The 23,380-nt window shown below is 47.6% G+C and overlaps 6 protein-coding genes across 6 annotated transcripts; 1 reads left to right on the top strand and 5 right to left on the bottom strand.

The window, feature by feature from the left end:
• Positions 1–1,292: 1,292 nt before the first annotated feature.
• On the bottom strand, positions 1,293–3,914 carry CLUP02_14200 (uncharacterized protein; the record flags this gene model as incomplete). The annotated part of the gene is made up of 11 exons (XM_049293132.1): positions 1,293–1,373; positions 1,448–1,731; positions 1,898–1,994; positions 2,055–2,438; positions 2,627–2,723; positions 2,802–2,845; positions 2,988–3,117; positions 3,149–3,249; positions 3,296–3,361; positions 3,608–3,762; positions 3,866–3,914. The coding sequence occupies 11 exons, from the start codon at positions 3,912–3,914 to the stop codon at positions 1,293–1,295; spliced, it is 1,488 nt and encodes a 495-aa protein (XP_049150278.1).
• Positions 3,915–4,624: 710 nt separating this feature from the next.
• Positions 4,625–6,662, bottom strand: CLUP02_14199 (cation transporter; the record flags this gene model as incomplete). The annotated part of the gene is made up of 2 exons (XM_049293131.1): positions 4,625–5,325; positions 5,381–6,662. The coding sequence occupies 2 exons, from the start codon at positions 6,660–6,662 to the stop codon at positions 4,625–4,627; spliced, it is 1,983 nt and encodes a 660-aa protein (XP_049150277.1).
• Positions 6,663–7,465: 803 nt separating this feature from the next.
• On the bottom strand, positions 7,466–8,626 carry CLUP02_14198 (uncharacterized protein; the record flags this gene model as incomplete). The annotated part of the gene is made up of 1 exon (XM_049293130.1): positions 7,466–8,626. One exon carries the CDS (start codon positions 8,624–8,626, stop codon positions 7,466–7,468), a length of 1,161 nt encoding a protein of 386 aa, XP_049150276.1.
• A 1,630-nt stretch (positions 8,627–10,256) lies between these two features.
• Positions 10,257–12,716, top strand: CLUP02_14197 (uncharacterized protein; the record flags this gene model as incomplete). Its single annotated transcript, XM_049293129.1, has 11 exons — positions 10,257–10,411; positions 10,587–10,637; positions 10,726–11,087; positions 11,125–11,350; positions 11,415–11,511; positions 11,625–11,717; positions 11,802–11,945; positions 12,019–12,123; positions 12,250–12,356; positions 12,422–12,561; positions 12,637–12,716. 11 exons carry the CDS (start codon positions 10,257–10,259, stop codon positions 12,714–12,716), a joined length of 1,560 nt encoding a protein of 519 aa, XP_049150275.1.
• Positions 12,717–12,993: 277 nt separating this feature from the next.
• Positions 12,994–14,242, bottom strand: CLUP02_14196 (uncharacterized protein; the record flags this gene model as incomplete). Its single annotated transcript, XM_049293128.1, has 7 exons — positions 12,994–13,098; positions 13,168–13,434; positions 13,487–13,541; positions 13,748–13,753; positions 13,816–13,867; positions 14,123–14,138; positions 14,219–14,242. The coding sequence occupies 7 exons, from the start codon at positions 14,240–14,242 to the stop codon at positions 12,994–12,996; spliced, it is 525 nt and encodes a 174-aa protein (XP_049150274.1).
• A 5,275-nt stretch (positions 14,243–19,517) lies between these two features.
• On the bottom strand, positions 19,518–21,192 carry CLUP02_14195 (uncharacterized protein; the record flags this gene model as incomplete). The annotated part of the gene is made up of 7 exons (XM_049293127.1): positions 19,518–19,743; positions 19,846–20,315; positions 20,376–20,402; positions 20,462–20,517; positions 20,615–20,685; positions 20,739–20,931; positions 20,955–21,192. The coding sequence occupies 7 exons, from the start codon at positions 21,190–21,192 to the stop codon at positions 19,518–19,520; spliced, it is 1,281 nt and encodes a 426-aa protein (XP_049150273.1).
• Between the last annotated feature and the right edge of the window lie 2,188 nt (positions 21,193–23,380).

The following is a 23,380-nucleotide window of genomic DNA, read 5'->3' as shown; positions in this document are numbered from 1 at the left end:
TATACTTAGACTTAATAGGTCTAAAGATAGCTATATCTAACGGTTAGAGGATATAAAAAGTATATAGTAATAAGAATAGTAAGTAGACGTTATTTCTATAGTATTTTTATATAAATTCTATCGTTATATAACTCCTATAGCTATTTAGAACTAATAATCGAGGCTTATTAAGTATACTAAGCCCCCCAAGGGGGGGGGTCTTAGTCTATAATAAGAATACTATTTTTAACTACTTAAGAGTAATCTTATTGGTCGTCTAGCTATTATTTATTATTATAAACTCCTAACTAGCATAAGGGTTAAGTTTAAGTAGAAACTACTATTACTATACCGACTTTCCCTTATATATAACTAGTAGTTTAATAGCTCGACTATTAGTAAAAATATATTTAATTATAAATACCTAAGTACGCGAACTAAGCTCTTTTTTTTATATTATTATAGTCTCTACCTTACCTAAAACCAGGCTATTAAATCCCTTACCCTCTAAGATACTAATCTTATTTATATTATACTTATTAGCCTATTTAATATCGCTAATCTCTAGTATATTAAGTAATCTAAACTATAACTTAATTATATTAGTAATAGCCCTATTTAGACGCCTCGAATCGATAGTACGACTTCTTTAGACCTTAATTAATAAGTTCCTTCTTAAAAAAGCGTTTATTTATCTCTTCTTAAGAGGATTTATATTCCCTTAGGATTTTAAAACTCGCTTAGCGAATTTTATAAGCTATTTATAAGTTAGTATAACGCTTAAATTATACTAAATATAAACTTACTAAGCTAGCTAGTCTTCCTATTATAGAAGAAGCCTCTAGAGGTTTATAAATATTATTACCCTTATCTAATAGCCTCTTTTATAGTTACGAAGAGTTAACTTTAGAACTCCGAACTTAATCGAGGCCCGATTAATTAAGAGACCTCTTCTAATAGCCTCAAGAGCCTAAATAACTTTATTTTCGGTATATGAGACTATTATATATTAATAAATAAGTATATAAAAAAGAATTACATTTGGACGATTTTTGTAATTATTATGGTAGTTTGAAAATCGTGGGTAGGGTTTTAATGCGGTAGCTGGGATGGAGAAATAGGGTGGCCAAAAGGGGGGGGTAGCCAAAAGGGGGTGGGTCGACTTAAGATATTGTTCGCGTAGATTGATAGCGATACATTAGTAAAGAACGAATAAATGATCTATCACATCGTCTAAGAAGAAAAACAGTTAGAAGGACTAATTTACAGCACAGAATAACCGATGAATGACCAAAATCGACGCGCACTGATGCTCAGCTGTAATAAATCTCGCTCACCAGCGGCCAAAGAATGTGCGGCTCCTTGAAGCCCTGATCTGATCCCTCGGAGATTAGCTACTGAGCCACATTATGGGATGTGAGCGACTTGCCGTTGCAGGCGGTGGAAGGACGTGTATGCTGGGATGAACGTTTTGCGTGGCTATTATCCGAGTGCCGGCTTCCATCTGTGAAGGGCTAGACGGAATGATGGGTCGCGCGGAGTCCATTGCCCAACGGGCTCCTGATGTCACTGGTCTAGACATCTGCCAATCTTTCAACGCTGTACATATCTTCTGCAAAATTTTGGGGCTTGCAAAGGCGAAGATTGAGCCCCAGAACGCCCCCACAGCCGTTCCCACAAGGGGCGTTACAATTGTTGACATCAGAGATGTAATTTCTGAACGAGTCCAGCCCTCGCCTGCACGCTTTTCACCTAAGGAGTCAGTTAGCACAGTCTATCTTGATTGCACGACTCTAGGCGGGAAACAAAGACGGCTTATTTGAATACGCATAGCAGCATCATCATAACGGGAATATGAAAGGGGTTGAACATCAAGTTCACAGTTGGAGATAGAAAGGAAATTAAGCAGGCCACTCACCAGTAGCTTCTTGTGTTGTGTTATTGGACTTGCATAACTCGAGAAAGACATCTCTTCGATGCAGGTCCGAAAGGGATGAGTCTCCAGGAATATCATCCTGCTTCAAAAGTTAACATCTTGTTTATAATGGCAGCGTTCCACTAATTTGAATACTTACCAGTTGAAAAGGTATATGATGGTTCACAAATAGAAACAGTACCATGATTGACGCTCCATGAGTGGTCCCAGTTTTCTTTTGCTGGCACATGTCGCCCAAAACCACCAAAATTTGGATGATTTTGAAATTCCAAAGAGAATTGTCATTATCAAAGACCGCGATCCATATAGCTGAAGCGTAATAGAACCCCGTTTGAGTATCAATCCGGGTTCTATCGCCGCCTTTTGACTTTCGAAAACCGTTCCGAAACTCCGTGATCATATCGATACACAACATCAAGGTAGTTACTCGGCGAATCGTTGATGACAAGGTTAGGATGTGGCCATCGAGAACAACGATAAGACAGATCACGGCCCTCACTACTGCAGAAACAGTGTTATCCAACTGTCGGTGGACAAGGATTTTTCGAGGTATTTCCATCGAGTTCTGCTCTGAAACGGTAGTACTGGGTCCTGGAGTTAAGAGTATGTTAGAGTTCGGTCCATCTAAGCCAAAAGCATCTGTAACTTCTATTCTCATAGAAGAAGAACTCTCGAGAGAGCTAAAACTTTGAAGACGAGCACAAGACTTACGATATTCTTGAATGATGACCGCTGCAGGTATATGCGTGGTAATTCTGTTCCGAATGATGGAGTCCACTTGTTTTCGATATAGAGGTTCAATTGAGAACTTGATAGGTGGAGAATCAACTCTAACTACTAAAGCGGAGTTGAGAGTATTTATTACTGTTTCCAATATTAAGACAACTTGGCAATGTAAGGTAAGGTAATTGAGCCTCCAAACACCACCGTCTGCACAGTATTTAAGCCAGTGCGCAAGCAACAGAGACAACAGAAAATCCATTTCGATTTCTTTCAAAAACTTTTTGCTTTGTCCGAGCTTATGTTCCTGAGGGAGGTGGGCTGATTGAGTAGTAACCTTATGCCAAGCCACTCTCCTCCTAGTGTCCCCTCTGTCTAACCAGTCCGCCTTTGCATCAAACGTGGGCACCTTAAGACATTGGCCTCCACATCTATTGACCTCTAGCCAATTATGAGCCTTGTGCCGTTGAAAACAGTAGTGTCTAACTGAATGGTGTAACGTCGAAAACGGACTGACCGCTGTTCTCGGGAAGCGCCCTGTTTCTCATTGGTTCATGGCATAGCTTGTCTTGATTCAGAGGCGCATTTCCTGAGTGGGTGCCTATCATGAGTTTCTTTGATAGCCATGAGGAGCAAGTAACGTAGCTTTTTCTTGCATACGCATGCCAGTATACTGCTAAGATGATAGGCGCATTTAACGCGACTAAGGTCAATAGCCTGCCCAGCCTGGTGTCCATTCACAGTAGTGAGAATGATAGTAGCTTGCGACAGTTACAGTCTATTAGAATGGTATAGCGTTGCGTGTCAATCTTCTCTCTCATGCTCAAGAAGCTTAATCCTTGAGGTTTTGGTTGTTTCTACATCAGACCATGACCCCTATGGTTGTATTCGTGGAAGCTACTTATGTGCTAACCTCGCACTGCAAACCGTAGGTTTGGCGAAAGCTCGAAGAAGAACAAGGAAGCTACTCACTATGACAAGCAAGTCACACAAGTTATATGATCTGATCGCCTCGGGCAGGTTGCGATAGTGATGTCGCAGTGTGGACGTTCTTTCATTCCATACCTTAGTCTCTATTCTACGTTCTTGGGTCTGCTTTTCAGACCAGAAAGACCCATACTTGAAGACTCACGTGGCGTTCAAAGCGTGACAGCCACCGCATGAGCCAACATCGCTGGTCAGAGCCGTTTGACCGGTACGAAAACGGGGGGGGGGGAGGGGGGGGCTGACGAGTGCCGCCCGAGGGGACCATTAGCGTGCCAACATCCCAATGACACATCTTAGGCAGCAACTTATACCTATGGTCATTAAGATGCATTGAGTTCTCTGACTTTTGTTATTTGGTTGGCTGATGGCAAATCTCAAAGAAACAGTTTGACAGAGGCGTCTCAAGTCAGCGGCTCTACCCAGTACTTCTCAAAAATCTCCTCATGAGTCGAGGTTGTTCTTTTTCAGGCCACCTTTCCTTTCTAGACAGGTATCTCAGCTGTGTCTTGGTGATGATCATGTGGCTGCGACATTACGTCTTTGCTTAACCGTTCCCAGCATGCATGGGCTCTGTGGCGTCGTACATCCCGAAGTGTGTCACTCCGGTAGCCCCTCGTGTATCCCTCCAACTTCAAGGGAAATGCGACCGTGGAGACCCGGACTGATTCACGCAAAGTTGAGGTGAAAGGCAATTGGGGATTCCTTAGAATCGGTACTTAGGAGACGTGGGTAGTCGTGTACATTCACCCAGCCTTTAGAAGTACTGTAAATAAACGGCTCATGACTATGTGCTTCGCCTCAAAGTTTCACAAAATTACGGCCTTAGAAATATTCGAAACACTGTAGCAGAGGTTCGTTTGCAAGTTTGAATGTACAAGTACGCCCGCGCAAGGCTGACAGGGATAAAGGTTTGGTCCTTTCGACGGACTCTCCGATTCTTTACTATTCCTCTGCAAATGAAGTATGCGTGTAACATGTATAGCTTTTCCATTTTGCAGCCTTTCACGCCACTCCATGCCTGTTCCTAGCCCCTCTCAGTCTCCAATCTTCCTCTTCCTCCTCCGACAGCCTCTGTCCAGGCAATCGCACAGCCCTGTCCAGGGCCACAGGTAAACCTCGATGACGCCCTCTCAACATAACGAGACATAAGACTAGTTTGCTCCCGGGATGCCATCCTCCAGAGAAACTCATGGCATCTTTAGGAAGCCCAACAGATATACCAACACAGCCGTACCCAGAAACCACTTCAAATATGACATTAAAAACCGAAAAGTGCACCGGATCTTCCAGAAAGTGTGACGTCTCTATAGTTACGATGATGAGAACAGCCAGTGCAAGAAGCCACAGATCGTGTGCTAGTTGACCACGGATTTGCTGGTTCACGAAACTCATTCGAGTTTCAAATCCGCTGCCTCTCTTCTCGGCTTTTGCAGCACCAACACCAGCAAAGCTTAGATTCTCGCGTAGAAAGTGTGTCAAAATACCGGTACTGCTTGGATCCTTTTTCGCGCCCGGGTGGGAAGAGACTGGAGATGGTTCATCGTCGTCGTAGATTCCTAGAGACCGCTCTTCGTAGACGTTGGAGTGCCGCATAGTGATCACCACAGGATACACGGAGATGTACATCATGATCACATACAGTACCTGCAGCCCTGGATAGGCGGAGGCTATTGGGATGACGTAGAAACCTCCAGAGCGGACAGCTACGACTCAGTCAGTAGCTGTCTTTTTCGTAGTGGATGGGAAAGTGGGACATACCTAAAGCTTGGAATAAACCGTCCAGAACTCTAGCCCCGGCAGGAATAGCTTCAATAACCGGGTTACCGATATTGAGAACCTCAAATGCCATCCAGTCAATGCCATTCGTCATGAGGACCATGAATAAAAGCCACCACGTCGGTCGCGATGGGAAAAGATTGGTGTAAACTCGACGCGGGTACCTCAGGATGAACTCCAATGTGCTCTTCAGCTCGGCCAACTTTTCCTCGGTGGTCGTTGCACGAAGTGTTTTCAACGCTGCCCAGAAGATGAGTCTCAGAAACAGCGGATATGCCGTGTTGCCCGCGAGGATGAGTAAGCCCATGGTTATGAGCACGAAATATGCCTGCTGAAATGGCACTACGTTGGCGTCCAGCAATGACATCCCCGAGTTATTAAATGCTGAGACGGCGAAGAATATGCCGGCCCACCACGGGTTTGCACCATTGGATGTTGCGACTGTCGGCATATTGTTCGCAATCCAGGCTCCGAGAGCAAGACTTCCTAGTAATTGCCAGAGCACCGAATACAGTGGGACCACGATGGACAAGAGGTGAAGGGCCCGGTATTCAAGGCCTCCCAGACGGGAGCGTTCGGGCCCCGTTAGGGAGTGGAACTGGGAGTTGCGGCCCTCCTTGGAAGCGCTGAGAAAGGATAGCCAAGGTCGAGTGGGTGTCTTGTCTGAGAGGGTCGAAGGTGTTGAACGGTGGGTGATATTTCCAGTGGTTCTGATAGTAATGTTATTACCCACGGTTCGAGGTTGAGATGATGTATCTACATCAATCAAGCCGGTGCCACTCGCAGCTCCTTTCTCCTGAGCCGCAGCAACACTGTTATTGGAGGCTGGTAGGCCCCAATCATGCCGGCTTCCTTCTTTCTGGGCACGAGCGACCACCCGCAAGCTCTTTTCAAAGACATGCTTCCTCGCCACGACCGTCCATATCGATACCCAAACAGAACTGCCGATAATGATAAGCAGCCATAGCATTACCTGTTGCCACACAGTCATCTCGCTGAGGTTGACCGTGTTGAGTCCGGCTTCCGTCATGGCAGAGATGACGAGAAAAAGCGAGTCGACATAGCTGATGCTGCCGTGTGGATTTGACGAGGCGTAGAAGATTGCCGATGCGAGGAGCGTCGTGCCGACAAAGTATGCATAATGCAGTGTTATGAAGTTGAGAGGTGGTAAAAGTGCTCGGAGCCCGCTCTTGGATGAGTTTCCTTCATCTTGGTAGCGTTGACGAGAATTCGTCGCAGATTGTGGCATTGTGAGTGTTGACATCTCAACCAGGAGGTCGTCGATACCCTTGGACGCCGAGCCGGCAAATAGATTAGACTTTCCAAATCGCGATTGCCAAGTTCAGTAGATCTGCACAGCCAAGGCCGACTTGGTTTTGCTGTCGTCAACTCTTAATTACTCACTCAACCTTTCCCTTGGCCACTTCCCGAGAGGAAACAGTAGCAAAAATTCGCACAAAACGCCTGTCAAACACTTTGCCGTCAACACAACATTTGGAACCTTTCAACCTTTTCACAGCTCACAAATTGTCGGTGAGAGGGGGTCAGGGGTGGGTAGGGGCCACTTGACCAAGCCGAGTCATTCGTCAAAGGAGACAACAAAATTTTGCGCTAAAGGAGCACCGTCTGCAGAGCCGGTGCTTCTTCATCTCGCTTGGCACGTGGACCCGTTGAAGCTTAATCTCACCGAGCTTCAACGACGATTTTAGAGTCCAGAGAGCACTCTTCAGCCAACAACTTACATAAGATAGGCCAAGATATATGGACTTAAGGAGTAAACGAGAAGCATCAAGTTGCTTCACAGAAAGTATGTCGCATCGAGTACATTTCATGAGGTGGAACAATAGTTCGGGCAAGCCAATTTATTCAAACATCCTACTCGTGAACACCCAGCTACCATGTCCAAAGACAGCCAAACCCAGCCATGTGGAACCAAGCTCCAGAGTCCCTTTTGTCGTAAGATACATATGCCATGCTCCTCGGTATTTTAGACCGGTATGAAAATTATAGAGACAAAAGAAAACAAATCCCTTGAGGACTCCTCCAGTCCGCCAGCTACTTCTCCGCTTAGAATCCGAGGAGACCGTTGAAGGTGGTAGCAACAGCTGCGCTCTTGTCACCGGAGGCCAGAATCTGAGCCTTGGCGTCCAGGCACTGGGTCTTGGCAGCATCGTTGGCCTCGCAGACGTTAGTGAGCTGATCGCAGACGCGGTTGATGATGATGTTGGGGTTGAGGGCATCCTGTTGACCCTGGGCAACGAGAGCGTCGGTAGGCAGGAAGGTTCCCTCGTCAGCCTTGCGGCCAGCACGGCCAAGCTGGAAGTCGATAGTGGGAGTGCACTTTCCGAAGTCAGCGGCACCGGTGGCAGCTCCACCATTGTTGGCGTTGCCGGCGTTTCCAGTGTTGGCATTGCCGTTGTTGGCATTGTTGTTGCCGGCGTTCTGGTTCTGGTTGTTGTTTTGGTTGTTGTTCTGGTTGTTGTTGTTGTTGTTCGCGTTGCCAGTGTTAGCGTTACCGGTGTTGTTGCTCGCACCGGCGTTTCCGCTGGCGGCACCGCCACAGGAGCTTCCAGCGTTGGCATTTCCGGTGTTGGCATTGGCATTGCCGGCGTTGTTGTTGTTGTTGTTCTGGCTGCCGTTGTTCTGGTTGTTGTTGGCGTTACCAGTGTTGGCATTGCCATTGTTGTTGCCGGCGTTGGCATTGCCTCCGGCAGCAGCACCACCAGCGGCCTGGCCCTTGATGGTGAAGTTGGAGAAGCCCTGAGCCTGCATCACCTCTGCGACAGACAGGCCAGTGGCATCAAAGGGGGTCTGCAGAGAAGTGGCCGAGTTGGCGTTCTCGGCATCGGATCCGGTGACGGCCGGGTCGACGAGGGGCACGATGCCACGGAGGGCCTCGGTAGCGGGGAGAGAGGCATCGCCGCAGATGCTGGGGACGCTGACAACGAAGGGATTGAAGTTCTGCTCGGCGGCAACGACACCCTTGGCAGCCTCGAGAACATCGGCGCCAGTGCCGAGGGCGGCAATCTTGTCGGCGAGAGTCAGCTTGTCGCAAGGGTCGGCGGCGGCAAGGAGAACGCCCGGGATACCTCCGGCGAGGGTGGCAGCTTCACCGGGGTTGCCAGCCTGCAGAGAAGAGACGGCTTGAACGGGGACCTGCTCCTGACCGAAGCGGGCTTCGACAGCGGCCAGAACGGCGGAGATGAGAAGGATCTTGGAGTAAGACATGTTTGCTGATTTAAAGGCTGTGAAGGGTTGATTGAAGCAACGTTTACTGAGTGTCGAAGAATCGAACGGGGTTTAGAAGTTAAAAGTTGAAAAAGATTGTAATAGACCGGCTAGCGGTGTGTAGTTGGATCAGGACAAGAAAGAGTGTCGAGAACGTAAAAAAGTTCACAGAACTGAAAGATTGAAGAGTAGAGAAGGATGCTTGTTGGTTGCTGGATGAGGAGGAAAGGAAAGAGAGTTGGGATGACAGGTGGGATCATCACTATTATATAGATCTGAGTGTGTCTGATGTCAGATCAGTCGTTTCCATTATCTCACGGCTCTTTTACTGCGCGCATAGGCAAGAATGGGGCAAGACGAGACAGTCTGCGACGATGACAACCCATGACGGGCTTCTTCCCATCCTTTCTAGATGCCGTTCCCGCTTTCTCTCACACATGGGATCGTAACCGAGAAGGCAAGCCTGCTCTGCCTGATTTCTGTCTTGCTCAGCCATCAGTAAACGCCGCCTCGTGGAAGAGTGTGTCTAGGTCGAGGTCGCAACGTGCCGCAAAGTACTACTCATGGCCCCGACCACCCCCTTAGCGACGATCATACTAGAATAATGGGATGAAATAGCCATGGTGCGGCAAGGACGTCACGGCCATCACTGTGGCCCAAGTCGTCCGCGTGCTACAAAGTGTCGTCCCAACTGGCCTCACACGCACAGTTTGTCTCATGTCGCCTGGATCGAGGATTCACTCAGGGAGCATGGGGGTTCGGATGGCCGCCTCCGTCCAGTCTCTTCTATTCGGGAACACGGCCGAATTGACAGGGAGGTGCCCTGCTGCCAACTCATGGTTGCTTCGGATTCTGCATGCGCCCAACCGCTGCCTTCTTGAAGGGATTGCGGTGAACGCAAGTGGTTCAGGCCAGGGCGATGACGGCTTGAAGCGAGAGAGTTAAGTTAGAGCCCCTGGTCAAAAAGCAGCCAAAAGGACGAAAGAAGAATGGTTTGAATGGGGAGAAATCCAACAGCATGGATCATCTGGAGGCGAAGGGATTCGAAGAAAGGGGTCTCTGCGCAACAGTGATGTGCCAGAGGACCATTCAGGGATTAGCGTCCCCCAACGTTCCCCTAACGTCCCCCGGGCCGAGCGCATTCCATCCCTGTAGCTTTCCAATCTTTCTTTGCTTTCGGGGCTGAAGCGATGAGGAAGACGAGGGAAGAAGTCTTCTCCAGCACCCTAAAACCCCCCCGGCACGCTTTAAAACGCGGCATCGTGAGATAGAATCCACCATCATGGGGCCTCCACTTGGAAGCGGCATGAGGTTGACTTGGGCACCCGGCAATTGTCCACCATCCAGATCCTTTCTGTCTAGCTTGTTCCCCCAGCTTCGGCTACCACGAGAGAGGGGCTTGCGACATGATGCTCTCGGGGTTTTAGGGACTGTATCCTGTGAGAGGGGAACGGGACGACAGTGAGCTGGTTTCGAGGGCTCTGCGACGCTCAAGAAGAGTTGTGCTGGGTTGATGATGCTGACGCGCGAGAGAGCCAGGACTTTGGGCGATGGGACGACGTTGAGTCTTTTCTCAAGTGCCATCCGATGGCAAGCTCAACCTCATCCTACGGCACAGAGCTGTCAGAGCATGCGGTGCACCAGTGCGAAAAAGAATGGTGCTGGGTTGCATTGCCTCGTACGAGTCGTAGCATTAAGCTCGTCAGGCACCGAGGGTGGCTACTGGGAGGCTGAGAGTTTGAAATGCTCAAGCGCTTTTGTGTGTCACACATGGCCCAGTGGCACGTAGGTCATTTAATTAAAAAGCAATCTATCGCCAGTGCTTGTATTGTGGGCGGGAGTTAGTCCTCCCGGTCGAAAAGTCCGATAAATTAACTGAACCCGTGGCTCTGGTCCTCACATATCCTCCCCAGATCATCCAGTCCCGAAAGATTTAGAGCTTGTCCTTAAGACATGTCAGTTTCCCCGTAAATGATGTTCAATGGGATGAAAAGTATGTTGCAAATTCACTGTAACGAGAAACATCTCGTTGATCTGCGGCTTGACGAAATCTGATCCAAATTACTCATCAATCATTATGTGTTTTTGCTTGCTCATAGCGTCTTCCCTTGTCGTCGATCCAGATTGACTTTCTATGCTCAGTGGCAGCTGTCAGTCTCACTTGGCTCTTGCATCATACCCATTGCCTCTGCTCCCAGTCTCGCTCTTTATTTCCTCTTCATTCCTGGCTCTCTAGCCACTGCACGCCCAGCGACGCTCGGGCTAGAGATCAACACAACTCACATGGGTGCCACCGTAGAATGCGACGCGAGACCTGGCAAGCTAACTGAACCCCGGACCGGCGACGTTCGCTTCGGAAGCGCCTATTTCTCGATTCCTCCCTCCCCCTTCGACTTCGGCAAAAGACTTGCCGTAGCCCTGGCTAAATTGCATTGGTTCTCTAGCCTACCAAGAACAGCAGGTCAGTGGTTGACCGCCATTGACAACGTCCAGTCCAGCCACAAAAGGTCAGGGTCTGTCAGGGATCTGTGCCATCCTTGGGCACGCAGTCCATCCCATTTGGGTAATCCCAGATTTCGAGATCGCATCGATCAAACAGCCTCATCAGGGGTTCCTGAGACGACTCCAAAACCTTATGGGTCTCGACCCGGTCCAACCAAACAACAACACTGAAGAACTTGCCTTTTCGGGCTTGTCAGCCCTTTTGACCGAGCAATACGTGCCGTCCATCTCTTACAAAGGAGCTAACTAGCTGGTCATTTTTTCCTCTCTGGTGAGAACATCCCAGGCTTGGTTCCCAACGTAGTCAAGACGCTTCACTTGCCAGCTTTCGGTTCGAGGCCCGCCAAGCCGAGGCAGGGCGAAATTCTCTTTTTTCAGCTTCTGTGCCAAGAAGTTGTGTTTGATCTGTGCTTCTCTCCAGTCTTTTCCCAAATTCTGTTTATTTTTGAGATGACTACATCAATAATCTGCTGCAACTCCTGTGATCTTGGAATAGATTCAAGCCGTCTTGGCTGGAACGGATCACAGAAATGGCGTACCACGACCCAACGATACATCCTCAGCCAGAGTTGAAGTCAACCTAGCACAAGTTAAACAACGATAGGTCTAGATCTTCAGTGAGCCATACGTCTGCCTATTGTATCCCTGTCATCGTCCTACCGAAATTGCTTAGATTTCTCGACGCTCCAAGACGCGGCTGGCGACAGACGGCCAGATCTCGGAGGCTTTCGTCCATGCACACGACATCTGGCCTCGGCGAAGGGTCGGGAACCGTATTCAGAAGGTCTCCCTCGTCTTTGACTCAGCCTGCTATCGAGTCAGGCAACTTACAAGTCCTTCCACCTCGTCTTCCTCATCCTCTACTCATCGCATGACATGATCTCCTCAAGCCTCCCCAGCCCCGAGGCTCGCCGGACTTCCGAACAGAGCTGATTCATTCAGATCCGTCTCATGTCTCATTTCCTGCTCGTCTGAAGTCTAGATTCCTTCCGTCGGTCTGTCGCTTTCTTAGATCCTTCTATTAATTACGCTCTTCTTCCCCTCCCGAGACCTAGGGAGAATCATATCTGCCGTCGCTGCAATAGCCGCTCCCTGGTTCCGTCTGAAGCTCTAAGGTCTAGAGCCGAAGCCCCATCTCACGGCATTACGTGCTCGCTTTCTCGGCGCATTGTGCTCCCACCCACTTACATTTCGGCCTGATTCTCATCCGATCTTTGGGAATGGGAAGGTATAGAGGTTTTTGACTCTCATGCCGGCATTGCGTGTCAAGAGAAATGACTTCCTCTCTCCGAGATCAAAGTTCGGTATGTCGGATTTCGTGCCACTTCCTCCAAGGCGACATGAAGCCATGCTTCACTTTCTTTCAATTCAGTCCCGAGATTCTTTCATCGACCGATTGCACTCAACTCCTTTCTCCCGTGTCATGATTCTTGGTGCAGGCATTCGAGAAGAGTTTTGACTTGGCCTGCGGGCAATTCCTGAGTGTATCTCAACTACTCGACCTCTAGTGTTATTTAGTCGCCGGGACCACCTCTGCTGCTCAATATTCAAGATCTTCTCTGTCAGCTCATTTGATTTCAGCTGCTGATGGAGAGTTAAGTACGTTTCTTATATATGTTCAATTGAGTTTAGACTCTCCTCGTTTCCCTCAATAGAATGTTTTCCCTTGCCCTGTGTTGTCACATATATTTTCGGCAAGAAAAAGGTAAGCTGAGTTACTTTATGTGCATTTCGTATAAGCGCTGAGGAGACGTCAGAAAGGTAGGCCTCGTCCCACTTCAGAGTGATGCTGACCCTGCGGATACGCGATATGTTTTTCTTCCATAGGTCCTGAAGTCTCAATGGCGCCCGTGACCGGCTCAGTCTCATATTGGGTTGTTAAGGTTGGCTAGGGAGAACCAGGTTGACGGCTCAAATTGGAAGTCGCTCTTGGCAAAGAATGTGTCCATGACTTCGTTTCGTATTGTTCCCTATGTCACGAGAAGAGTTGGTCTCAGACAGAGGCAAGTTTCTGCTGTCTTTGAACAAACGCGACTGACCACCCTTTTCCAGTGAAGCTCGCTATAGATGTAACTGAGGTTAACCCAGAGCCTATTTTGTAGAGGACCCGTGTCTGAGTACTCATAGATCATGTCGCGCAACTCTCTGAGAAGGCGGAGAAGGGCTGGGAATCGGGCCTCCGAAGTTGGTGAAGTTGGCGGACTTAGTGTGGTTGGCTTGGGATACTGTCCATAGCTCCGAACCACGCGTTTTACGCGAAGTCTTGATTCGTTATATGCCATAGTAAAGTCATGTTTCTCTTGAGGCTGTGACAGAGTCGAGCTTTTGGTCGGTCTTCGCTAAACGTAGTGTCTCGACTCTCAAGTGCCTCTTCTGGGTTGAGTTTAGGAACTTCTCATAGAAAATGAAATATCTTGCGAGGTGTCCAGTGTTTCATACAAAGTCGCGATTGAGTTTCCCTAGCTTGCTCTTGTAGCAACATTGTGTTCACAAAATAAAGGCTGTTATCTCTTACCGAACACAAAATGAATGAACCTATTTGAGAAGTCATTGTGCGGTAATTCAGGCTAGAGAACAATGCCCACAAGGAGTTTCATATCCTCAGACTACTTAACTTACCTCAGACTACATGTGTGCCCTCACAGCTCTATTGAGTCTTTTGAAGGCCTAGCAACCTTATTAGTAACAATGAAAGCGAGTCATCCTTGAGAATGATCGCAATGCCGCGAACTTTGGGGACTAGGCACCAATTGAGCTCCTAAATCTCTCCATCATAGAGTGTTAGGCAGCATGGTTGTCTTCCAGATGCCTACCAGTTGATTGAGGACCGTAAATTTGGTTTCCTTATCGTTAGTATCTTTGCAACTTGCTCAGGACTTTGTACACGTGGCTCCGGATCTTGTAAGACACGTTAAACGTTATTACTTCGGCGGCCATCCGATAAGTCTCAGTACATCATTCCAGACCTCTCCCTAGTCTAGTTTCCCCGATCACAAGGCCAGTCGAACTGCTATCAGTGGCAGTTATGTGTAAGATGCCAGATCATCTTCTTTCTTTACAATCATGTCCCCAATTCAGTGATTTAGAGACCGGTGCAATCTCAGTTGATGTCATTACGCACCCGATTTGCGGTGGTTGAGTACTAGTAAGCTTCCATCAGCGACAGAACCTGTTATTGAGGTTGCTCATAATCGCTTACGACATTGTAAGTAATTTCTCACAAATCGGCGGTTTAAAAAGATCCTCTTTTCAGGTGATTCTTTCATCTGACTCGACAGCTAATTTGTCAAATCACACCATGACATAGTGATAGCTCGAAAGACATCGCTATTGGAGTTCTAGGAGGTATGAAAACAAGTACGCTTTAAGACTTTGAACCTGTTGATTTGTACTCGCGAACTGAAGACCATGAGACAGCGGACTTAGGGTTATGGAGACCCAGCCTCACTTACTTTGATTCATTGCAGTCATGACGAAGCCGCATATAATATGGATTACTTACGAGTATTGTAAGCTGGAAGTATGTCCGAATCGGCCTGTCCTAAAATATCCCAAAGTCCAAAATTAAGAATATTTTCTGAGAAGGGTTTTGCGAGTTGATGGTCTAGTGTTATAAGTCGACCTACCCCCTTTTGGCCACCCCCCCCTTTTAGCCACCCTATTAAAATATAGTATCAAAACATCGCTACTAACTATACTTAATTAATTAACTATCTTCTACTACTATAATAATATAGTTATTATTCTCCCTAAGTAATTCGACCCCTATAAGTCGACTAGGACTAACTAAATAGTCGCTAGAGTCCTCCTAAGCTCTCTATATATCTTAAATATTCGCGAACTTAGTATTTAGGTTTATTAATATACTCTTCTTTTTCCGCAGCCTTAATTAGTTAATTTTAGCTTTTAAAACTCGAATATAGTACTAAGATATTACTAAATAGTAGGCCTACTTATTAAATACTTTTTTTACTTTTTTAAATAGTAGTCGTTAAGTATTATAGTTTAGACTAAGCTCTATAAATAACTTTAACTAATCGCAGAGCTCGCTAGCCTTTCTAAGTATTAACTAGTTAATAATAGACGCTACTAATACCTAGTTAATAGCTTTTTTAGTATTACTAGTTACTTACTTAGTATTTACGGTCTTTTTAGTTAGTATAACTAGGTTAGGTAGGACTATTAAATTAGTAAGTAGTCTAGCTATATTAGGGGGATATAGTCTAGTTACTTTCTACTTACTTTGTATATTTAATAACGTTAGACTAGCTAAACGAGCTTTTTAATAGTAGCTTAAGAAGTACCGCTTTTTAATAATAATAGAATTATTTACTATATCCTCTTTACTAAGCTCTTTTTTATATTTAAACTTAATAAGTCTAAAGATAGCTATATTTAACGGCTAGAGGATATAGGAAGTATATAGTAATAAAAATAGTAAGTAAACGTTATTTTTATAGTATTCCTATATAAATTCTATCGTTATATAACTCCTATAGCTATTTAGAACTAATAGTCGAGGCTTATTAAGTATACTAAGCCCCCTAAGGGGGGGGGTCTTAGTTTATAATAAGAATACTATTTTTAACTACTTAAGGGCAGTCTTATCGGTCGTCTAGCTATTATCTATTACTATAAACTCCTAACTAGTATAAGGGTTAAGTTTAAATAGAAACTACTACTATTATACCGACTTTCCCTTATATATAACTAGTAGTTTAATAGCTCGACTATTAGTAAAAATACACTTAATTATAAATACCTAAGTACGCGAACTAAGCTCTTTTTTATATATTATTATAGTCTCTACCTTACCTAAAACCAGGCTATTAAATCCCTTACCCTCTAAGATACTAATCTTATTTATATTATACTTATTAGCCTATTTAATATTACTAATCTTTAGTATATTAAGTAATCTAAACTATAACTTAATTATATTAATAATAGCCCTATTTAGACGCCTTAAATTAATAATACGACTTCTCTAGACCTTAATTAATAAGTTCTTTTTTAAAAAAGCGTCTATTTATCTCTTTTTAAAAGGATTTATATCCCCCTAAGATCTTAGAACTTACTTAGCGAATTTTATAAGCTATTTATAAGTTAGTATAACGCTTAGATTATACTAAATACGAACTTACTAAGCTAGCTAGTCTTCTTATTATAAAAGAAGCCTTTAGAAATTTATAAATACTATTACCCTCGTTTAGTAGCCTCTCTTATAATTACGAAAAGTTAACCTTAGAACTCCGAACTTAATTAAGGCCTAATTAACTAAGAGACCTTTTTTAATAACCTTAAGAGCCCGAATAACTTTATTTTTAGTATACGAGACTATTATATATTAATAAATAAGTATATAAAAAAGAATTATATTTAGACGATTTTTATAATTATTATAGTGGTTTGAAAATCGTGGGTAGGGTTTTAATACGGTGGCTGGGATGGAGAAATGGGGTGGCCAAAAGGGGGGGGTGGCCAAAAGGGGGTGGGTCGACTTACTTGACAGGTCAATATTGGTTCTTTCTACAAATCAAATGTCCAATCCAAATGCGAAGTCGAATTTGACATCTGATTGTGAGAGCCTTCTCAAAGAGTCTCTGAGTGCTCGATCAGATTCGCCTTTCTTGGAGATATTTCTTGCTTAGAGAATCGGCTTCCAGGACGACCGTATTTGCAGAATCTCACCATTTCGTACCATCGTAGCAACTTGAGTCGCACCGAAACCTCCAGGTTACGACTCTTTCTCTAAATAATTACATCCGTCGTTCTTCGTCGAACCTCTTCGAAATTTTGTTCTCCGCCTTAAAGAGACCAATAAACTGTAATGCTGTGTAAGCTCTCACATAGTCTCAGCAACTGACTGATACCTCTCAAGGTCGATCACAGCACAGCGAATGTCTGACCACATAAGAACAACTTATATCAATATTGATTGTAAATTCCTTCTTCTACGTGTTTGCACTACAGCGAGGAGAAAGCCAAGAATTTGCGAAATTGATGTGGTTAGTAACGGTGGTTATCTTCCTAGGTTTGAAACTATTGCACCCAGTTGATCAAAGCATTAACCTGGCCAAAGAGCACGAACAATGCTCTTGACCCTCTGATAATGCTCAATTCATGAAGTACCTTTGATTGAAATACTAGAATAGTGCGACGACTTGGTCTAAGCTTCATCGCGACTTTACCCAAGCGGGCACACCGGAAGGATGGGCTCCGTCGCTGTCTTGAGTCTGAGGACATAGAGGATCCGAAAAGGATCTCGCCCACTACCCAGCAATTGATCGCCCGCCACGGCTGGAAGCGAACCAGCATATAGACCGCATGGGTTCGGAGCGATGGTGTTGCAGCCATCGCTTGCATGGCGCCTAGGTGACAGGCCGCTCCTCAATCCTAAGAGGACGACGAGAACTAAGCGAGACACAATTGATTGAACCACTACCGACGATGTGACTGCGTCCTTCCCGCGATCTACAAATACCAGAAACGTCATGCAAACCAACTATAATTCAACGACACTGCCCGGATGTATTTTTTCTTTTAGAGTTCGCACGACGGCATTATCTGTATCTTCCTAGGATTCAAGAGCACGTGCAGCAACTCTCAAGTTATGATGTTTAAGATACCTAAAGCAGAGCTTGGAGTCTCTGTGCCGAATCCTTCTCTACTAATTTCTTCTCGTGCGTACATTAATGGAATGTCAACAGAGTGTGAGTCTCGTGGCGCACCGTTCAAACAGTCGCCTATCCTTGAGAGTTGACTTCAATGTTTGATCTCAATTTTCCGCAACACCATGAATGTTCTATCGCGACAACGGCATTTCATTTTCCCGTCGCCGCCACCGCCACGATCGCGTCTGTCGCCTGCGCCTCAGATTCCCAATCGAAGAGGGAGCCGCCAAGACGCGAAAAGGCCGTGGAGCAGATGCGCGGCCGCCATCAACTGCTGAACAATGCATCGCTCATCGAACATGAACCCAGCAGGGCCGAGCCGATTGGCAGACCAGACCTGCCCGTACCACTGAACACGAGGACTGGAATGCGACGGTGCTAGTTGACTCGACTCATGCCCCTCCTCTCCGGTCGTATCCGTGTTGTACAGCCACACTCCGTGCCGCGCAGATCTGGCAGCGGATCTGGAGCAGACGACGGGAGCTGAACGACGGGCAGTCCAGGAATTCAACTTCAGCGATCGACCGAGACAGTGTCTTGTTGCATTCTGAACACTGATGACGAACTCGAGTCAATCCTACGAATGAATGGAGATGGGGCGGCGGCCATCATAGTTTCGGGCCCATCTGCTTCTTCGTACCAACGACGGCAATGTGAACACGAAAACTTTGGGAAATACGCAATCAACACTTTCCCCCCAAATGTTTTCCACCCGCTGGGCAGCAGCAATTGCGACTCGCGGCTCGAAACTTGCCGCGCTGAACAGGCACAGCCTGGGTTGTCAAGCTGACAACTGACAACTAAACTCCAAGGCTCACCTTACCATCCGTAACTCTGCCGCCCCCTTTGCCCGCCCATCCCGAGAGGGGGATCCAATTTCTACGCGCTGCGCACCCGCGGCTGGGCGTTCTGACGTCGTCTGGTGGGGGGACGTTTTTTTTGCCCTTCCAATCCCCCCTCCTCCCGTCCCATCCCTCCAGGAAAAAGCCCGTGAGGCCCTGACCAATTCTGGCGAGTGTACGGATAGACTGGGGTGGAACTGGGCAGAGAAACCTTGGCCAAGTCTACCAGGTAGCCCTTGTCGCTAAGCGTTCTGTACCTGCGTCTGCCCAGGTTTTGCCCAGGCAATTTTCACGCCCCCTATTACTGGCCTCAGGCCGCCTGCGAATCCTTCGACGAACCTGAATTTGGGAGGGATTTTTTGTACGGAATTATCAGTGGGTCGAGAGTCGGCACATATCCACACCGAAATGGCGGTTCCCTGTCCTTAATAGGCCATACCAAGAGCCTCGGCGGACAGCTCCTTTGCTCGCTTGGAGATGTAAAGTGGATTCATCACCGCGAGCTCCGGTTCGTTGCATAACTTTGCCATGGTAAACGTGTGCGCAATTCTCATCAATGGAGGTGGGGGGCCATAGCGAAGCGAAATGTCAGCAACAAAAGAGCATTCCAAGGATCACATGATATTGGGTCGGAATTGAATATAGTAGGTTATCTTGATTCAAAGTGCGCGTTGATGAATGATAACCACCCTGAAGCCCCTGCCATCCGATGATATATGCGTATATACAAAATATGATGTGATCATTATCCCAAATGTCCCTGAAAAATTCATTATTCTAGTTGGTGCAGATATCAATGCTCGCTAACAAAAAATAGCCAATGTCCAATGTACACATTACCATTGTATGGTCTGTTTCTCGTTTTTGATTCTCTTATGATGATGCCTTGATCTCCATCGATAGGGTCGGTACGCGGAACGTGACAACGTTGGTGGCTGAGAGCGCTTCGGAACCAAGACCCATGTAGCCGAGATATGTCGAGGTCGTAGGGAAGTTGGCGTTGGTCATGGTGGTAAGCTTCGTCAGAAGGGGGGCGAGATCGCCGACAAAGTGCTCGATCGTTGCCGTGGCCTTCCAGGTCAAGACGTATTGGCTCAAACTATTTTGTCCAAAGAAGAGTTGGCTGCAAGGCAAGTACTATTAGCTTTGACTCCCAGAATCCCACATTCCAATCAAGGATATCGGGGAAGCAGCAACTTACAATGTGGTTCCGTTGATCGTCTCTGTGGTAAGTGCGCCGGCGCCATTTTGGTAACCGATGGGCTGTGTCGCTGCGCCAAATGTGCCAAACCACACCATCACTTCGTACTTCGCCTTGGTACTGTCTTGCGCCGAGGTCTTGTCGTCGTCCAAGAACATATCGATGGCGACGTTGGTGTTGGTGTCATTGTCGGTAAGCTCAGTCTCGTCGGTGTTCGTCGCAGCTGCGCCATCGGTGGTATAGTTGCCGACAGAGTAGGACCACTCGACATCTACGTTAATGTTTGAGAGCTTGGGAATGGAGACCGGGAGAGAGCTGCCGTCGACCTTGATGTTGGGGAAAGCGTGGACGGGCTGCGTCTCGGGGCCACGGGGGTAGCGCCATGTGACGTAGAACTCGGGGGCGCTGAAGCCGGTATCGTATGTCTGGTTGTTGAATGTGGTAACCTGAGACGGGGAGCGACGGGTTAGCTGCGCTGCTCATGGTTGATGGCCATGCTCGGCGACACTGCAGCTTCAAGCTATGCAAACGTTGAAGCTGCAGTGGAAGGCTTGGCCCTGGTGATACCAAACCCCGCGATGAAGATGGGCGCAGGAGGGGTTAAGAGTCAACGTACATTCATACACAAGAGACCATCTGTGCCTTCTGTCCAACCCCACTGGTTCGGGTTCACTGTTGCGTCAAAACAGAAATCGTCAGCATGCTGTTGTCTTGTTGTAATAAAGAAAAGCTCCCGTGTGTATCTGCAAGATCAGGAAGGCCAGCCAACTGGACCGGACGGCCAGGTTGCGCCCGCCCAGACAGGTTTCGCATTTCAAGGGAGCAAAAGTCAAAACAAATCTACGGCTCATGCCATGAAGCATGACAAGGTCCGCGGGCCAGAACACACAAACAAAACACGGGAGTCCGTGTTGTTCCCAAAGAAAAACGCAAGATAGTTCAGATGACATAGAGACAGACAGCGCGCAGAGCATCCGCAACGGGAGAGGCTTGACTGCATCGTGGTGTTCGGCCCGTACCGCCGCATGTTGCGGAGAGGCAGGTTCCCGTGGAGGAGACAGGCGACGATGAAGACATCGCGAAAGACTGATGAGAAGGACTTGACTTACGTGTGTACTCCTGACCCTTGGACAGAGGGTGAAGACCCATTGCCTTGTCGCATGATACCATTGCCGTGATGCCATTGTTCTTTGGTGTCGTGCCCGGGTTGTCAGGCTCGGTGAAAATTGGCGATTGTCCGTTTGAACTCCTGCCAGCGTCGATTCCAATGAGGATACCGAGAGTCGCTCCGATGGGGACGGCCAGCAACACGAAGTTGACGACCCAGCGGAAGCCGAGGAAAGGCATTTTGAATAGGGGAAAGAGAGAGTAAGGAAAACGAGCGTAAGTGAATGCTTTCTACGTCTCTCTTCGAGCTGTTTTGCTGCAGTGATCCCTTCCAAAAGACGACGATGCGGACAGGCTCAGGCGGAAATCCGACGCAATTCGTCTACTTCTATTCGCAGCAGCACATGCAGAGGAGCGAAAGAGGTGTCGTCGGTGACGGTCGGATTCTGGTTTAGGTATGGGAGGGTAGGTAATCGATTAGGTGGGTGGGAGGTTCAGGTAAGGAGAGGTTCAAGCCAGGTCTGTCTGGTCAGGTAAGGGTATGTCAGGGAACGCGGGCGCGGGCCTCGACTCGTGCAGGTATCCAGGGGACAGGGAAAGGGGGTGTGGAAAGGGGGCGTGTCTGGATGATCCGAGCACCGTTGGGTGAGGCTTGCTGTCTGCGTGGTGAGAAATGCAGTCACAGGCCACAGCAGACAGCAGAGTCAGACAAGTAGACAGTCGGCGAGCAGAAAGGCTCCAGACGAGGCTTGTTCAGTCGGCAGCAGTTAACTGTACGACGTACGTCAGGGCCTGGGATTCGAGCGCAAGAACAGGCCAAGCCAAGTGAGGATATTGGAAAAGAAAATGCAGAACTGAGGCGCGTCGGGCAAACGAATGTCCAGAAAGAGTCTACGAGGATAAGAACCCCTATCCTCAACCGCGGCGCAGCACGCCACCCCGGAAAGGCTTGTCCTCTTTTCTGCAGCCAGTGCAGCAGACTGTAATTACCTCGTCCTCCTTGCTCGTGCTTATGTTCACCAATTGCTCTGCCAGTCTGAATCCCAAACAAACCGGGCGGAACGCGATGGGCAAGAGAGAAAAAAACGAAACGAAACGACCAAAGTCCTGGAGCAAGCAGACGGTGTAAAGCCTGGTCCGTTGGGGACGTTTACACCGGCGAGGATCTATCTGGGACCGGCTGTCTTTTTTTTTTCTTTGCCTCCTCAAAAATAAACCCCCTTCCAATGCTGAGTCCTAACTTGTGTACGGATAGTATGCGGATATGTGGTGGTCCATCCATTCCATTCCATCATCCCGTCGTTCCCCCTCCTCCGAAAAGGCCCAAAGCTCAAGCAAACTTTTGCCAGCTAGACCGGACATCTCAGATCACAAAATCGACGATTGCAGGTCCTGCTTCTAAATCGGACCGGCCCCTGGCCTAGCGCCAGTCAATGTGCCGGCTGCCTTCGGTCATCCTTGCATAAAATGGTACCCGCATTTCTAGAACACGAGAAAAAAGCAGGGATTTGTGAAGATAACGGCCCTGCAAGTGGATAAGAACCAGACTGCCATCGACGGCCTTGGACGCGGACTCTGGGATGGCCCTGGAAGTCATTGGACGGTCCTGGGATGGCCCTCATTGGCGAACATTGTCATCCGAACAGTGGGCTCGGCCCCTCCTCGAGGAAAAAGAAAATAATAGGAAGCACAGCAAAGGAGAACGCAAAGACTACCCGAAATCAAGGTTCAAGAGTCAAGATTCAGAAGAGAGAGAAAGAGAGACAGCTGCCCGGTTGTCCCTGTCTTGCTTGCTACAGAGCATCGCGGAAGAGGTGGGAAAAGGTCAAGGAACTTGGCTCGAGTCACCATTCATGACAGCTTTTCTTTTGTTTTCCTTTTCTACGACCACTAGCCGTACTTTCCTTCCCCTAATGTCTTTCAAGTGGAGACTCTTGGCCCCTGGTTATGTCCATCTTTTCTGACCGAAACATCCAATCCTTTAGTGAGCATATGCGAGCGGACGAGGGAGAACGTGCCCATAGGTGGCAGACTCTCCACTAACTCGACCCAAGGATCAAAATAACATAGAAAAGAAAACAACAAACCAACGGCGCGGCGGTCGAACCCAGCCAGTAGGCTTTCGGGGTTGCGAGTGGCTTGATGGACTTGCTAGGCAACACAAGCTAACCTGATCCCCGGCGTCCGCGCGCCGCTCACACCCTTCCAGGAGACCTCCCACACACACCCCCCCCTTCTTCCCTTCCCTTAGGACCATGACTGCTGAAGCAAGCGCTTGGCTGTCTCCCTCCATGCCCAGTCCAGCTGGCTTGGTATCTGTTGCCAATGCCAATTCTCTCTATCCCACCCGGCTGGCACGACCTCTCTACGGAGTACTATGACTATGTATGCATAGGGCTATGTAGGAGAATCAGAGTCAACTCCGACA

This window comes from Colletotrichum lupini, chromosome 7 (assembly GCF_023278565.1).
Source record: "Colletotrichum lupini chromosome 7, complete sequence".
Lineage (NCBI taxonomy): Eukaryota > Fungi > Ascomycota > Sordariomycetes > Glomerellales > Glomerellaceae > Colletotrichum > Colletotrichum lupini.
Note: the sequence above shows the minus strand (reverse complement) of the source record. Positions and strands in the feature narration are given on the sequence as shown.